This window comes from Thermothelomyces thermophilus, chromosome 3 (assembly GCF_000226095.1).
Source record: "Thermothelomyces thermophilus ATCC 42464 chromosome 3, complete sequence".
NCBI lineage: Eukaryota > Fungi > Ascomycota > Sordariomycetes > Sordariales > Chaetomiaceae > Thermothelomyces > Thermothelomyces thermophilus.
In genome coordinates, this window is record NC_016474.1 from 141256 (window position 1) to 158931 (window position 17676).

Consider the following 17676-nt stretch of genomic DNA (forward strand, 5'->3'; position numbering starts at 1 on the left):
GACTATCTTCTACTCTTTCTTCGGGCTTCGATATTCTTGCTTATAGTGCCCTTTCTTTCTATAGTTATAGTAGGTAATATTAGACTTGTCTTTAGTCATCTTTTTCTAGTCTTGCTTCCATGCTATATCTATATCTATAGCTCCGGGGTACGTCCTATACAAGGTACTAACATACGTTCGCTTTTTCTTGTCATTAGCCTTAACTATAGTTCTATTTATTTGACCTCGTTTTTACTACTCTTATATATAAAGTCGATTATTAATTCTAATAGCCTATATAATATATTTATTTAGAGTCTTAGGCCGATTATACTTATATAGTTTATCTTTAACCTTTTCCTTTAAACTATTATAAAATAGTTATATTAATACTTTATTATTAAGCTAAGACTTAAGTATATCCTATCTAAACTATATAGTATAAGAGGCTACTAACTTAGTCTATTAGAGATTAGCAAGTCTTTTTTATATATAAATCTTCTTATTTTTATTATTAAAAACCTTCTAAAGCTCTTCTTCAAAACGGTTATAAGATCGAAAGACTACTTATATAAACGTATCTTAGTCGTCTTCGTCTTCCTTAGTAAGATAGTCGTTCTATATAGGCTCGAACTATCTAAATACCTTACCCTCTAGTCTTATAGCTATATAGAAGACTTTAGCTTTATTATCTAGAAACTTGTTATCATTAAGCCAGAAGTAAGATTAGAGGTTTATTAGGAATCCTATAAGATCCTCCTTAGTTCCTCCGTATTTACTAGGTAGTTCAATCTTAATATAGCTCGCTTTGGCGCTCTCGAGTGCCTTGATTTTGGTATAGGCCTTATTAACTAATTTCTACAAGTACTTTTCGCCGTTCTCGAGTTCCTTGATTCGAGCTTAAGCAGCCTTATCTCTCTAGTCTAACTCCTAGATTTGCTAATAGAGTTAACCAAGCTAGGTAAGCAGCTATTTAGCTATAACGTTAGTAGCTATATTGATATCGAGGTCAAAGTCACCTCTGTTCTAAACTATAATAGAATAAAGGGAGTAATAGTAACGTGTAACGAACCTAACTTAGACTTCTTCTAAAAGGGTTTAGACAAAGGTAGATTGAGTAGGACAAGTAGGCAAGTCGTCTAAGGGATTTGGTAAAGCTAAAGAGTTTATAATAACACTAGAGTTATCTCTTATAGTAGTTAATAACGATGCTTGGTATAAGTACTGTAATTGTAAGGGTTGCTATCACTAGTAAACTCTTAGAGTCTATTATAACAAATGACTATTTATATATATATATACTTCTATCGGTCGCTTATAGTCCCCTTCTATCCTATCCTTAGATTGCCTTCGGTAGCTAGCTATCCTCTGCTATCTTTCCCTTTTTAGCAATTGTTCGCCTGTGGTAGCCCGCGCTCCCTAGCGATCCTGTGTCAGCCTCGCTTTGTGTCCTTCTTAATTAGTGGCTCATTTAGCCTGCTACACCCTACCGGGTCGCGGTATATGGTTGGCTTGTGATAAGACGTTTGTTAAGGTAGAAGATCCTAAGTTTATCGAAGCAGGTATAATGACCTTTCCTATTAGTAAGAGGGGTATTTAGGTAATTGAGAACGTTCTAGATAGACTATATAGACTATATACTAAGAGCTTAACACTTAAGGATATCGCTATTATCAAAGGATTCTATATTAACATTGTCTTAGAAGCTTTATTACTTAAGGTAGGCGCTTAATACTATAGCTTAGATTGCTTACTATATTTTAGAATACTAGAAAATAATGTTATCCTTTGTAAGTTAGAACGTAAGTATAATCTTACCTTCCTCGAATATAAGCCACTTTCTTACTATTCGAGCTTCCTAGACTATATCTTAATTAGTAAAGCAGATATTATAAATGTTCGTATATTCTCATAGAATATGTTCGCTATATATGATAGAAGGTCCTAGATATAAGCATTACCTATTATAGGAGAAGATACTAAGGATCTTTAGTACTTAAGAGCTAGCTACCTTAGACTAGAAGTATTAAAAGCGCTTATTAATAATACCAGAAATATCTATATTAAAGGGATAGCATATATTAAGTATAAGAGCTATACTTATACTTATATAAGCAAGGTTATCTCTAGGAAAACACTACCTAAGTAGAAGTCTATACGCCTGTTTTAGCGAGTAGCCTAGGATCTATTCGACTATCCTAAAGTAATTAATAGATTGCGATAGCTACTTATAATTATTAATAAGTATAGTAGGAAGCTCTTCCCTTTCCTTTTAACGATAAAGTCGCTAGACTAGATTATAGGAGTCATCTAGAACTTCGAGAGCTAGGTAAGACGCTAATATAGGCTTGCTATCTATAAGATTAAGCAAGATAATAATATTATAACGATTAGTTTAGCAAGGTATATACTAATACGCTACTAGACTTAGGCTATAGAAAGCGGTATTAATCTTAAACTCTTACCTTCATATACCTATAAGCCTAACGGACTAGTAGAGCAAGTAGGGCAAGAGCTAATCTTATGCTTAATTAAGATGCTTGATGGCGCGAATCTGCCTATAAAGCTCTAATAAGAAAGCGTATAAGCGGCGGTATACTTATATACGATAAGCCTAAGCTATACTTACTCGTTTAGAACTCCTAACGAAGTACTCTATAGCTAGTTTAAATAGTATTTTCGCTAGTACGAACCTAGCTTAATAATTATATTAACCAGTAACTTATACCTAGACTAGAGTAGCATCTTTATATATAGATACTAGGTATATATTTTCTATAAAGATAGGGAAGCTAAGTAGCGTATAAAGAACTTTAAAGTACTACTATATAGGCTAATAGGGTATCTTATAGGATATCGTATATTTAATATCTATCGTATTTAGATACCTAAGCTTGATAGGGTCATTATAACTTATAACGTTCGCTTTGATAAAAAGACTTTCTACTATCTAGGCAAAGAGTAACTAATAGAGTTATTACTAGCGGTAGCAAGCTAGGAAGTCAATTAATTCGATCTTAGCAAAGATTCCTAGGATACCAATTTCCTCTAGGAAGCGTTATAATAGACCTAATAACCAGTAAAAGACTCTATTATAGTGGCTTAGCCGCCCTTATTATAAGAGAGTCTGGTAGTAGATTAACCTCTCTAATAAGGTTAAGACTCGGGGGTAAGGGAGCTCTCTAATATATAGCCTATAAGCGAGTAATTAGTTCTAGAGACTCTTATAGTAGAGACGTAAGCAATAGATAAACTTACTAAATGGATAGAGAGCTTTAGAGGACTTTTGACCCCTAAATATATACCTAAGCCCTTGGTAACTTGCCTTATACTAGCTAGAAAAGGGGATATCTACTAGGAAGTAGGAAGGTTTAAATTAGGGCCTTCCTAGTCACTAGCTAGCTGACTAGACGCTAGGGAGAGCAAGGGAGCCGTCGGATCTAATAGAGAAATACCTTCTATAGAAGAGTCGAGCGTACGTAGTATACTAATAGAAGAGCTCGAAGCTAGGGATAGTATTACCAATATATCGTACCTGGCTAGGCTAGAGGAGCAGAGCGTTAAGCAAAGTCCGGATTAGCTAACGTATCCTTTAGAAGGTAGAAGCAAAGGAGAAGCTATTTAGTAACCTCTTATAAGAAAAGGCAGAGGTAGGAGGAGGGTTTATAAACCTAAGGACTCTATCTAATCAAGTAAAAGGCTATAAAATAAAGGGAAGGTTAATTACTATTACTCTTTTATCTATATAACTAAGGAACTCTAGTAATAGTTCTATAAGACTTACCTACCTAATTAATAGAAAGCTTACCTAGAGGACTAGAGTATAAGAACAATATATATAGTATTTACTACTACTATACGATGGAAGGATACTATACACCTTAGAGCAGCCCTAAATAAGCTACGTTAGTATATCGACGATCTTACTCGCGTTCCTACTAACTAGTAAGACCTATATAATCACCCGTTAGGATAATAATTCAAAGACACGGCTCGTAAGGAGATACGTAACTTAGAGAGCAGGGGAACGTAGAAGATTATACCGCGTAAGTAGGCGAAAGCACGACCTATCTTATTAAAATAGGTCTTTATGTATAAGTTTAATAAGGACGGTTTCTTAGAGAAATACAAGGCAAGAATCTATATACAAGGAGATCTATAAGATATTAGCTTAGTGGAAAGTACGTATATAGTTACTCTAGTAGCGTAGTCATTCTATATAATAATAGCGATCGCTATATACTTTAACTTAGAGGTCAAGCAGTTTAATATAGTATAAGCGTTCCTTAACGCTAAACAACCCGAAGACGATCCTATTGTCTACGAATTACTAGAAGAATTTAAGTAGCTAGGGAAATACGTAGAGTTACAAAGAGCTCTATATAGCTTAAGAGACTTACTACTCTAATAATATAAGGAGTTCTATAAAACGCTATTAGATCTAGGTATAGAACTACTAGGTAAAGAGAAGTGTCTCTTCTTAAGCTACGATAAACGAGTTATCCTAATCTTCTATATTAATGACTTCTTAGTCTTCTTCTATAAAAGTAATGCTATAGCGGCCGAGCGTATAATAAAAGGAATTAAAGCTTGATATAATATCTATAAGCAAGGTAATATCGGTTAGTTCCTTAGTATTAGGGTGATTCGAGACCGACCTATATATAAGATATAGTTAATCTACGACTAATATATTAGAAAGGTAGTAAGAAGATATAGGCTAGATGTGCCTAGTATGTACGAGCTAACTCCCTTAAGCTATAAGGAACTTAAGAAGTTCAAAGGGAGCGCTACTAGTATATAGATCAAATAATATTAGGAGCTCGTTAGATTAATCCTATACTATATAGTTATACTATGTCTAGATATTATATACGCCTATTTAGTACTCTCTTAATATCTGACTAACCTAGGACTAGACTACTTATTAGAAGTATAGTAAGTAGTAAGATATCTATTTAGGAGCTCTTGCCTATTAATCTAATATGGAGGTAAGCGAGCGCTAGAAAGTCTAACGCTTATAATCGCTAGGGACGCTTCGTACGTAGATAATCTAGATATATAATATTTATTATAGGGATATATCTTCTTTCTATTCGGAGGTCCTATTATATAGAAGGCATTATACTAGGATACTATTATAACGTTAAGCACTAAGGTAGAACTTCTAACGCTCTCCTTTATAGTAAGAGAGGCTATAGCACTTAAAAGGCTATTTACAGATATCGATCTTAAGCTTAAGGAACTTTAGAATATCTATTACAATAATTAACAAATGATAAGACTAGTAATAGCTAAGAATAAACATATTAATACTTACCTATAATATATAGATATCTATAATATATAGTTATACTAGGAAGTAATAAAAGGAACGTTTAAAGCTATATATCCACTAACTAGTTAAATACTAGTAGATAGGCTTACTAAACGACTTAACTAATAAGCCTTTAAGCATTAGAAGGCTCTCCTTAATTTTTAAGATATTAGTTATAGGCTTATATAACTAGGGGGTAGAGGATAAGTTAAATTTATTAAATAAAATACCGCCTAAATATTCCTTATCTACTACTATTAGCCGTTACTAGGATTAATAGCCTTGTCCTTACCTTTATCCTAGCTAGGTAACGACGTAGCGCCTAACGTGTCATCGGACGCGCTAATATAAGCATTATAAGCCTCCTTAATCTTACCTAACTAATAGAAGATATTATATACCGAGTAGGCGATCTTTATAAAACGCGCGAGTTTAGCCTTATTAAGCTTATACTCCTTTATATTGTCTATACTAGCACATTTTAAGTCACTTTAAAGAACTATATATAACTTCTTAAAATCCTATACATAATTGTTAGCAATTTGCCTATATATTAGGGGTAGAGGTTTAGGATCTAGGGACTTATAGAAGCCTTAGCTCTATCTAGTAGAGCCTTTGTCAAATCCTTTACCGACCTAATATAAAAGGTAGGACTATCGTTACAATTAGTATAAGCATTACAAGAGCTATTAGACGTATAGGCGATTAGCGTACATCTCTTTACACTTATAGGAACCATAGGTATAATGGTAGTAGCAGGAGCTAGCGCCGGAATGATCGTAACATTCGCCAAAAGAACGTCCTACTAGAGCCGACTATATACATATTCTATAGGGCACCTTATAAAGCTCGCTAGTAATAATATCGCTATATTTAGTTAGCTCGAACGATCTTAATGTAACTAGTAAAGCACTAGAAAACTATAAAACCGGTATAAAATCAATTAAATGGAGATAATAGGAACATTTATAATTTAGAAGCTAGTTTAGAAGCTTTAGCATACTTACGCTTTCAAGGGGTTATAGGAGTAGGAGTCGACCTACTAGTAGTAGTAGTATTCACGGTAGGCATACCTAACGAATCATCTGTTAATTCGAGCATAAGAGGCATCATTCTATTATTATTATTACAATTAAAACTAGTAATACTATCACTACTATAATTATAATAGCTATATTTAATCTATAGCTTCAAAGGAATCGCTCTACTATACTCAACTCTTTTAGACTTCCAAATACAGAAGGCAAGCCCCTAAAAGAGCTATCAAGGTAAGAGTAACAAAGGATATAATACCAAGAACAGTATCACCACAAAGTATAGTTAAATGACTATCGCCTTTAACTAGGGGGTATGTCAGAAGCTATAGAGCTTCTAAAAGTATTAGCTATATACGTGCTATAGCGTATAAGGCGTCGTTGCTAACGCTTTGGCTAGTTCCTTTGTCTATAAATATTAGTCGTTTTATCTCCTTTATAGATAGTTTTAACAAGGCACTCTGTCTCCTTCGTACAGCCACCTACTGCAGACTGCTTTTAACGCTCCCGGAGCTCCCACTGCGTTCGGCACTTGCTTAATTATTATAGGGACTCGAGATCCCTATGCAAGTTAACCAACTTCTTGACTTAGCGGCATCGACGTATCCGTGCCATTCTGTTTAAATATAAATATACCCGCCATGTCCGCACACTCCGCTCGCCATGCTGTTTGATCCTAGGAGCTTACGTTTGTCGTCTATCAGTATTAGTCTTCTGCTCTACTACATCACTCTTCTACCTAGCTACTAAGAGGCAACTACAGGCCGCTCGGCTCATATTGTCGATGTTGCAACTTGCCGGCGCCATGGTTACCCTTGAAAACATCACAGATGCCCTGAATAGGTGATTAGTGCAGCTAGTTAATAGGGATGATCCTTAACTTGGTAGTTTTATTGTTTGACCGCCACCTCGTCTGCCCTCGCTTCCTGTTCTTCCTCCTCTAGCAGACAGACAGTGGTACCCAAGTCCTTGCTGAGCTCACGTTTTGACCACATTCAGTCCTATGCATACCTCTTCAATCTCAGCTAATTAGTGGGAGCCTTGTCAAAGGTACCTAGCTTTCCTTGTCACCAAGGGGGTCGATGAGACGTTTGACTTGGCAACGACGATGAGATGCAAGTTCTTGAGCTAGATTTTGTGTTGCTACACTCCAGACGAAATACTTGTAGATTGACATTTTCGGCCGGATAACTCGGGTTAATGTACGGATTAACTAGTAGGAAAGTGCTGTCGAAAATGCTCTGGGGCCGCTCAACAAGGTGAAAAATTCAGAATACGAGACCTCACTTGGGGAGGCTGCTTGGCGCCCTCGGAAATTACGAGTGGCAGACGATCATCTTAAGGCAGGAGCTCTGAAACCTACGCAAAAAAGCTGGCTCGAATTTTCGAATACATTCGTGTGCAGGAGGCATCAGAACCAGACTCTGCTATTCCTGGCATGTGGTAGCAAGGTTTCAAGACAAGAACGGCTTCAAAGGAATGTATGCAGTGAGATTGAGCAACAGAATCGGAAAGCAGGAACGACAATACGCCGATGGTAGGGAGCTAAGCCGTATCAGGCTATTTAGACGAGACAGATTCGATCCGTCAGATGCCCTGCTTGCCGAACCTGCTTCTGCAGGCGGTCCAAGAGCGGGGCACAGAAGGTACGGGCGACTGGCTTGCGCAGTGCCAACGCTTTGAACCCTGGCTTGGGCGGGCTCCGCCGCTCCCCTTTTTCCACAGCAACGAACCCCCTTCGTTCCCTAAGCCTCGATTCTGCCGCACACCAACCGCGGAGCAACCAAACGACGGGCGCCGGGATCACGCCCAAAACAGCCCCAAGCTCGATGACGGACTCGTGCCGCCCAGTCTCTCGTTGATGTATCCATCCCACTTTCGTTCACCCCCCACCTTCGCTCTATAATACTTCTTTTGCTGTTGACACGACTCACCACGCACCACGGCCCCCGACCGTTGAGGAACTAATCGTGCCACCTCGTCTCTTCTCGCATCGTTGCATCGTCGTATCGTCATATCGTCACACCACCGCGCCATCGCACTATTCCGAGACCCTTTAGACCTCCGAGTCTTTCTACTCAAGTGTTTTTTTCGCCTCTTGCTGCCGCCGGAACGGGACAACTGCCGCCGACATCAGGTCCGGCTGCGGTTCTTGCAGGCTTTCCTCCGACTACTACCCCTCCCGCGAAGAAACTACCCTTCGGTTCGAGTCGCCGAACGGCGGGGGCCCTGACCGGCCTCAACCTCCGCAACCATGGGCTTCGGAGATTTCGACAGCATCTGCCGCATGGCACCACTGCCGCTATGCTCGTCCATCGGCCCGATAACATCTATCGCGAGCGGCGTGGGGATAGAGCCGGACTGTTACGCGCGCAACATTGAGGTGGCCAACACCATGATCTTTCAAGGCGCCGCGAGCGCCATGCACATCGTGGCGCTGGTCATGACCGTCGTCATGGTGCTGCACGTACGGGGAAAGTTCACAGCAGTTGGTAAGGCAAAACCGGGCCCCTGTCGGGCGTGCCGTTGACAGACACACACGTACTGACCGGGCTTCCGTTTTCTCGCAGGCCGAAAGGAGATCCTTACCTTCTTCTACCTCTACATGCTCCTCACCTTCCTCTCCCTCTGCGTCGACGCCGGCGTAGTACCACCGGGCTCGGGGCCCTATCCCTATTTCGTCGCCGTCCAGGCCGGGCTCAGCTCGGCGCTGGTGACCTGCTTGATGATCAACGGCTTCGTCGGCTTTCAGCTGTACGAGGACGGCACGCCGCTCTCGCTCTGGATGCTGCGGTTCTGCTCCGCCGCGGCCTTCGTCATCTCGTTCCTCGTGGCCCTGGCGACCTTCAAGACGTGGGCCGGGCTGGGTCCTACCAAGACGGTCGGGCTGTTTGTGGTGCTGTACCTGCTGAATGCGGTGCAGCTGTTCGTGTACGTGGTCCTGCAGATCCTCCTCGTGACGCGCACGCTGCAGGACCGCTGGCCTCTGGGCGACATCGCCTTTGGTGTTTTCTTCTTCGTCGCCGGCCAGGTCATCCTGTACGCCGCCAGCTCGCCCATCTGCAACGCCGTGAGCCACTACCTGGACGGCCTCTTCTTCGCCACGACGTGCAACCTGCTCGCCGTCATGATGGTGTACAAGTACTGGGACTCGATCACTAAGGAGGATCTGGAGTTCTCGGTCGGCACCCGCATGAACAATTGGGAGGTTAAGGACCTGCTCCCCGAGGAAGACCGCCGGGCCACCATGTACCACGACGACCCATACGGCCAATCAACGGCCTATGACACCCCATTTTCGCCCACTTCGAATAGGTATTCGAGGTACTAAGTCTTTTGAACCAAGCTTCGGTCCCGAATGGTTTGGGGGCCAGCGGCAAATGGTGGTGGTTGCCGCTGTGCCGCACCCCCCCCCCCCTCCCTGGCGTAGGAATGCGATGCAGTGCAATGACCATGTTCTATTTTTGTTTCATCAGCATCAGCGTGTTGGCTGTTTTCTTTCTGGCGTTGGGGTGGTTTTCTGAACGGGAAACGAATGGTTCACGGGACAAAGTAGCGGTTGTGGTTTTAATTAGCTTAATAAGTGGCGAGGGGGAGAGAAGTGCCGGTTTATGGTGTAGAGTGGTGGTACTCGACTTCCTTTGCTTGTGGTCTATTGCTGCTTGGACGCAATCTTCTACGCCTTTTTTTCTTTAATTCAATACAGCCGTATTCACCAGTTAGCTTACCCTACTATTTCTGCTGCTGTAATGGGGCCCAACGGGGCGAAGCAGCGATTCATGAACTTGCGCCATGCAAGTTTGTGGCTATTTTTGTGTTGCGCTTGTTGGAACGGGCACCAATTCCACGTTAACATGGCTGGCCCAACCAGGCAGTGTTCAGTTTAGATGCAGCCAATAGCAAAAGAAGGGGACGCTTAAGTTTCCTTTCAATGTCGGTATTCCTGGCGAGCACGGCAGGATTTGATACTTGTGCAACCTTACAGTACCAACGCTCCAGAAACAGCAGCTAGATAGGTACGTGGGCTCAGTTTAAGGTATATTCTCCAGGTACTACTTCGTACTTACATGTAGCATAGATTGTCCTGCTTCTCCATCTTTCGACACCTGACGGGGTATGGTGGGCTCGCAAAAGAGCCCGAGATCCGCCCTGGTCTAGGATCCCCCTCGGCTCACCCACGCATAGGTGCTCAGGGGCTGGAACGGAAAACACCGAGTGCAATCAATCGTAATTCCCAGACATAGCCCGCGCCATCTCCGTCGCTCCCTCATAGTGACGCGTTCGCCATTTCACCATCAACGTTTCAGCCTGCCAAAATCGACGTCCGGGAAACTGAAACATCGCACTGCATGTCTGCAGGTGGAGGTAGGCATTTACTCTCTCCTATTTCTTTTTTTCTAAGTTTTTGTTTTGTTCATCCGTCCTTCTTTGAATTGAAAACTCCGCTTGACTGATGTGTGGCCTGCTGATCATGACAGGCCCAACATGAAGAATCCAACTGCCGATGCGAACAGATAGACTGGCCAAGTTCCACTGACGAAATAATTATCTGCAGCCTATCCCGGCAAACATCGCGACAACCACCTGCACTTTGGCACTCCCTCGTGTCCGTAGCCCGTAGCCGTCTTCAGTCGGACGGGTCGCGCAACCCCAGATACCTCAAACGTCAATCCACCCGCTTCTTTCAACGGCTTTGGAAAAATCGCGTATCCGATTCAGGCCGATTCGACCTGCCGCACCTCGAGTTCCTCTGGATCACTTTTTGTTCTCCGGTTCCCAAAGCGCGTCTGTTTCCACCAGGCGCGCCTTCCCCTTATCGCCCACCTGCCTGGGCAGCCTAGCGCAGGAATTTCTTCGGCTGCCACTAAGTAGGTAATAGGTCGCAACTAGGCACAGTTACACTGGCATGCGACCCTTTTTTTAATTATTCCTGGCGGCGCCCCTCCCCCTCCCCCCCAAAATAGAATCCCGCTCTGACTGAGATAAAGGTCGATATTTACTTCAATTCATCTTTTGTCGGACTCTGGCCCTTTTGATTACCGATCACGCCGCTTACTGTGTCTCAATTCTCTGTCGGCACCGACCTAGTTCATCGCGCCGCAAACGTCATCTCTTACTCATCCCACTTCAGTACACCCACTCATAATCCTTCATTCGTATCTCACCCCAGACGTTCAGTCCATCGCCGGCGGATCAACGGCATATTATGGCGATTTCGTCCCCAGCGACCGCCGCAGCGCCGGCCGCAGCACCGTCACCACCATCATCATCAGCTGCACCATCATCAGAAGCACCATCAGCAACAGCAGCACCGCCGGCTGCATCTTCTGCCATGGCCAACTCCGTCGCCGAAAAGGAGACAGCCGCCGAACCGGATCCTGATCCCTGGCCGCAAATCGAGCACAACTACTTCACCTCGATGCGCCTGCACCGCGAGCGAGAGGACGCCGCCCTCGCCGAGGCATACCACGCCAAGACGGACCCGCTGCGCCAGCGGCTCGTCGACAATTACAACGCCCAGGCGGAGCTGCTGCGGCAGCTGCGGGCGCTGCGGGAGCAGTACGACACCGCCCAGGCCGAGCTGGGCGCGCTGGAGGAGGAGTGGCAGGTGCTCATGGACGAGAAGAGGCGCGAGCGCGAGCGCGAGGACGAGGAGCGGCGCGCGTGGTTCCGCAAGTACCGGAGGGGCGGCCTGGCTTATCGTGGGGCCGGGGCTGCTACCGCGACCGCTACCGCTACTGCTACTGCTACTGCTACTGCTACTGCTACTGCAGCTGATGCTGATGCTGCTGCCAATGGTAGTGACGTGAATGGGCAAGGGAATGCCGAACGGGACGGCGAGCGGAGGAAAGTCGGGGATAGCCGGGTCGACGGTCTCGATAAGGGTGGAGAAGGGGAGGTCGAAGCTGAGGTTTCCAACGGACAGCAATCGCAGGCCCAGGCAAATGGGGAGGAGCAGAGGCGGGAGGAGAATGAGCCTGAGAGTGAGGGCAGTGGCGAAGAGCATGACAAGGGTGCCGTTGAGCAAGAGCAGAGAAACGGCATGGAAGTGGACGCGCAACCGAGTGCGCTCGCGAAGAGTGTGGAAGTCCTGGGCTTTGCTCAAGGCCGCGAGAAGGGGCAGGAACACCGACAACCTGCCAACGGGGATCGGGACGCGCCGGGCGTGCCATCGTCTGTGAACGATCACACGGAGAAGCCTCGGTTCGAGCCGGAGAAAATTGATGATGATAAGAGGGTATCTGATGGACAGGGAGACACTGTATCAGAAGACCGACCCACGAATGAGCACTCCTCGCCGCCTGTGGCTGGGCAAGGGGAAGGGGAGTCCCGGACAGTCGAGGCATTGAGGGCGGATGAGCGCGCCAAAAGCTCGCTAGCCGAGAGGAACACGGCGGAAGCTGTGCCCTCGGTTCCCCCCGGCAAAAGCATCGAAATGGACAGCTCTGAAACTGTCAATGGGGCTGACCTTCCCCGACGCATCGTATCACCACCAACGACCGAGGCCGGATCTCCTGTTGAGTCGCGAATGCGGGATCAACAACCAGAGAGTGCAGAACCAACCGCAGATGCTCAGCAGGGAGGAATCGAGCTTACCCAAAATGCTTCAAGAGTTGAAATATCTGGCATCAACGGGACAGTTGGGAGAAGGGATGGGGATGGGGATGTGGAAATGCCGGACGCCCAAATACGGCCGGAGAACGATACAAACGGTGCACTGGGCAACGATAGGCCCCAAGCTGCGTCGGCTGCTCTTGGAGCCCCAGCCTCCCCCTCCTCGTCATCCGAGCTGAGCTCGCGCAATACGACCCCCGAACTGGACACCCCAGTATACTTGGGCAGGGATCCGAGCCCGTCCGAGACACCAGAACAGAAGTCCTTAGGGAACATTGAAATCCTCGGGGAGTCAGGCGATCCGATTGGGCGAGTAAAGGCAGAAGACTTTGGAAACAGTGTAATGAGCCGCATTGTCCAATTGCCGGTCAAACGGCCGGTCCAGATCCGCTCTGGCCGCAAGTTCACTACCGACGATCTCGACGCCGTCGAGCGTCCGGAACCAGGCAATGCTAGACCGTCCAGATTCGTTAGCCTTTTTGTCCAGGCAACAGGTGAGCTGCAAGCCCGGCCCTGCTTGGACTGCACTGCCGACGGCGGTCCCTACTTGGACTGTGTCATGGTCGATGATCCCGAGTTCCCTCGGTGCGGAAACTGCGAGTGGAATCAGCGGTGTTGCCAAGGAGGCACTACGGAGCGCCCTTCTGATTCGCGCCAAAACCTCACGAGCAAGCCGCCGGCGGATTCGCCTACCAAGAGGCGCGCGTCAAGCAGCGGCCCCACGGCTATAGACCCCGCAGCAGAGAATCGAGAGAGCAGGGAAGAGTTGAAGCCCTCGACCAGCAACTCGGACGGACGAGATAGCAGGGAAGCGGCCACGAAGAAGGGCCCGCGGAAGTCGCTTCCGGGTAGTCGAAATGTACCGCTGCCATCGACCCCTTCAACATCCTTCCAGGATGAAGGTGAACTGCTGCCCGAGATCACCAAGGACGTCCTTTCTCTCAAGCATGACGGGGTTGTGTTTACAGATCCGCCCATTATGCGCGGCGTGCCACTGGCCAAGATCTCGCCAGAGCACCCCTATTGGGAGCCCGACTGGAAGCCGCTCGAGGAGATCGTGGAGCCGGTGTGGCAGAAACACCAGGAAAGGTATGACCAGCTCGAAAGGTCGGGAACGACGTACCGTGACAAGCACTTGGCGAACCGAGACGCGAAGCGCGGCCGCCTCATTCTCAAGTTCCTGGAGGAGGGCGAGTTGCACCCGTACCAACTGGTCGGGAAACAATGGATCAATCACAGGCTCACCAACTACGATACGCTCTACCGGCTGGCGCAACTGCTGACTGACGAGCTGCCCAAGATGAATCTGGACGTCACCCCGTCGGAATGGCTACGCCACCGGCTGCACGAGTTGTATCTGGAGCACGGGGACAAGCTCGACGTGGCCAACTGGATAAGGAGAGCGTACCACGACCGCAAGATCGAACAACTCCGGTTGAAGAACGGCTTTCCCCGCGTCGGGCGCCCGCCGGCTCACGCATCCAAGAGCACGGAGCCCGGCGGTAGCAGTAAGAAGGCGACGGGGCCGCGGTCGCTGAAGCGCAAAGACCCGCACCAAACGCCAGAGTCGACACCGAGCAAGTCAAAGACGGGCAGCACGTTGAGAGAATCCCCTTCGGTAGCATCGGATGCAGGGTCGTCATCGGCAGCGGCAACAGCAAAGACAGGGGGGCCAGGGCAGCAGCCCAAACCGAAGAAGATCAAGATCATCACGAGCCAGCCCCAGCTCCAACCCAGCAGCAAGCCCCCATCGACCAAGGCTCCCAAGATCATTTTGAACAGCCCGTATCCGCCATCCGCCACCAGCGACAAGGCGCCCGCTTTGAAGGGCAGCCGGGCTGCAGCCAAGGGGAAGGAAGACGACCAGGGCTCGGCGCTCGAATACGACGGATACACCTCGAGCGACTCCATCAGCGGCGACACGCTGCACGTCAACGACTGGCGGCTGCACCAGGTCAAGACGCGCACGTTTGCGACCAACCCGCAAGTGACGCAGTACTGGCACTGGGTGACGGAACAGAAGGAGCACAACCTGATCGAGCACCAGGTGCTCGAGTCGGTGGGGCCGCCGGTCAAGTGGTCCATCTTCAAGAGGCCGTACAATTTCCACCTGAAGCTGCCCGACATCCAGGAGGTGTCGTTCGCGAGGGCCAGTAACAGGGTGGTGGTGACGCATCGCAAGGGGAGGGACGGTAAGGACCTGGCTCCGCGGGGAGACATTATGGCCGAGTTCAAGCGGGACAGGACGAAACGCAGGTTCTTGACCTTCCTGCGTCGGGATAAAGGAGTCAAGGTTATCGAGCTGTCGAGGTAGGTTTTTTGCAAGAGGGTTCTTTTTTCTCTTTTTTCCCCTTGTTTCCTTGTTTCTCCATCTGTGTGATCATGGTTGGCAATGGATGCTAATGCCGCGCTTTGCACAGGGAGGCGATCGAGGCCAAGTGGAATTCTCTCTCTCCCGAGACTCTCCCTGGCCCGGACTCGGATTAGCTTCGCAAGGCCCTCTGAAAGGGCGAAGGCGTAGGCGTTTTGCTGAGCCTACTCCAGGGATGCGGATTGCGACATCATTGCTCTCTTGCATTCTTTATTTCTTAATTGTGTCAATTGTGTCAGTTGTTTCGTGTCGAGTGTCCTATATGGCTTATATATGACGAGTTTGAGCGGGACGGCCCACAGGAGGAAGGACACTCGTTCAAGGAAATCGTAGCATTTTTTTTATAGATACCCGGTGCACAGAGTTTGGCGTCGGGAAAGTGCTTTACCACCATTTCATTGCCCCCCCCCCCCCCCCCCAACCCCACCCTGTCTTTCCTTTGTATTCTTGCTACTTTCAAGGAGGGCTGGTCAAGGCTGGGAAAGAGGGCTGGATGGCTCCGATCCCAGTATGTGTTGGTGATTCTGCTCTTGTCTGAGAATGCAAATGTTGGGGGGGAAAGGCGGTCCTCAGGTACTGTACGTTAAGCCAGTGTTACAAGCTATGTATGTATATATAACCCGCAATCATAAATTGGACGCCGATTATGCGCACTGCAGTGTAGCCTTCTTTGCCTTCTTTGCATACTTGTTCCTTTCACAGCCCATTCGTCTCGGATGAGTGGCAGGCCATGGGGGTGGGTGCGACGCGGGCGCCTGGGAAGAGGTCCCAGGTTGCTTCAGTGGAGTTCTAGGGATCTTTAGTGTGCCCTCAAGGGGGAGAAGATCTTAGCCAGGGGTTCCATGCCCGTGCCTTCCTGGCGAGCGTGCAGGCAAAGGCGGTGTGCGCGGCAGGTGGCAGAAAGGTGACTTCGGAAGATGCCGCCAAAATTTCCCAAAGGCTCCAATCGTAAACGATGACAAGTGAACCACACCACGCCCGGCGCCCGGCAGCGACGAGAATCGACACGAGCCAAACCCGCGACATCGAGTCTCACGGCGCAAAAAAAGGTGCAGCCCCGCCCCGACGTCGTCCCGCCCACCACTATCGCCAAGATGTTGTACGAGACGATTGGCATTGTGCGTATTCCCCGGTCAGAACGCGAGCGACAGAGAGCAATTGGGGCGAGCGAAGCTGACACACACAACCATTGCGGTTTCCAATCCAGGTCCGCCCGGGCAATCTGAAGGAAGTGAAAGAGTGAGTGCGCACCTATTTAACCCCCCCCCCCTCTCCCGCCTCATCAGAGTCTTGACCACTCTTTTTTCTTTTTTCTTTTTTTTTTTTTTTTTTTTCATCCTTCCAACCCCTCTTTCGCTCATCGCGCGCGCTAACGACTGCCCGGCCACCCGTCTGCCGTTGTTTCTCATTTGTTTAGAATCGTCCTTACCGCCGGCCAGCTAATCCTCCGCCAGGGTGGCGTCATCCGCGACGTGGCCAACTGGGGCGTCTTCCACCTGCCGCGCGCCATCTCGCACAACCAGACGCGCTACACGCGCGGCCACTACTTCGTCCTGCGCTACGACGCCGGCGTCGCCACGCACCAGGACGTCACCAAGACCCTCCGGCTCGACCCGCGCGTCATCCGCTCCGGCGGCGTCAAGCTCGGCGACGGCAAGCTCGAGACCCTGAGCAAGTTTGGGGCGGTGCAGTGGAAGAACATGGAGTGAATATCTTTGCTACTTTCCTCCCTGTCTGGGTCCGGTTCATTCGGCCTTTTTGTCGTTTCCGATCTAGACGGGGGGGGGGGGGGGGGGGGAAGGAGTGGAAGGAAAAGGAGGATGGCTTTCCATCCGATTGCGATGGGATGCGGTATGATGCGAACGAAGAAGCCCCCAGACCTTGGCCTTCTGATAAGGATGGACACGGCAGATTCAGCAATAAGAACAGCAGCTGAGGGAGAACGACGGACTTGGTTCTTCTGAGCCTGGCCGGGAGTTCAAAGAGCAAATTGGAAAGCAAGGAATACGATTGCGGTGCCGGACAAGGCTCCGAAATGTCTTGGGCCTTCGGTTCAAGAAGAACCCGCCCACAACAGGTTTGGGACAGCAGGACGGGATGGAGCTGTACGATTAGACGCTGTACGGTACGTGTATGTACACATGATAGATTGACTTGGCTCTGGCATGACTGGGGACTGCGAGATGTACAACAAACAATCACATGTCTCTCCACGGGCCCTTGGGTTCAGAGTATCATCGCCTTCGGGGCTGAGCAAGAAGTCAAGGCAAAAATGGGCAAGAAGAGGTGAGTTACTGCTTGGCAAGCATCCAGAGTTACATTAGCCTGTCCCGCGCACAATTTATTCTTCCCGGACACGA

General features: G+C 47.8%; 3 protein-coding genes across 3 annotated transcripts; all 3 read left to right on the forward strand.

The window, feature by feature from the left end:
* Positions 1-8108: 8108 nt before the first annotated feature.
* MYCTH_2079066 (uncharacterized protein) lies at positions 8109-10179 on the forward strand. Its single transcript, XM_003662430.1, has 2 exons — positions 8109-8822; positions 8901-10179. Exons 1-2 carry the CDS (start codon positions 8585-8587, stop codon positions 9659-9661), a joined length of 999 nt encoding a protein of 332 aa, XP_003662478.1. The 5' UTR covers positions 8109-8584; the 3' UTR covers positions 9662-10179.
* A 570-nt stretch (positions 10180-10749) lies between these two features.
* On the forward strand, positions 10750-15492 carry MYCTH_2303128 (uncharacterized protein). Its single transcript, XM_003662431.1, has 3 exons — positions 10750-11198; positions 11319-15255; positions 15366-15492. The coding sequence occupies exons 2-3, from the start codon at positions 11537-11539 to the stop codon at positions 15430-15432; spliced, it is 3786 nt and encodes a 1261-aa protein (XP_003662479.1). The 5' UTR covers positions 10750-11198; positions 11319-11536; the 3' UTR covers positions 15433-15492.
* An 806-nt stretch (positions 15493-16298) lies between these two features.
* Positions 16299-17533, forward strand: MYCTH_2091689 (uncharacterized protein). Its single transcript, XM_003662432.1, has 3 exons — positions 16299-16434; positions 16524-16555; positions 16734-17533. Exons 1-3 carry the CDS (start codon positions 16411-16413, stop codon positions 17023-17025), a joined length of 348 nt encoding a protein of 115 aa, XP_003662480.1. The 5' UTR covers positions 16299-16410; the 3' UTR covers positions 17026-17533.
* Positions 17534-17676: the final 143 nt, after the last annotated feature.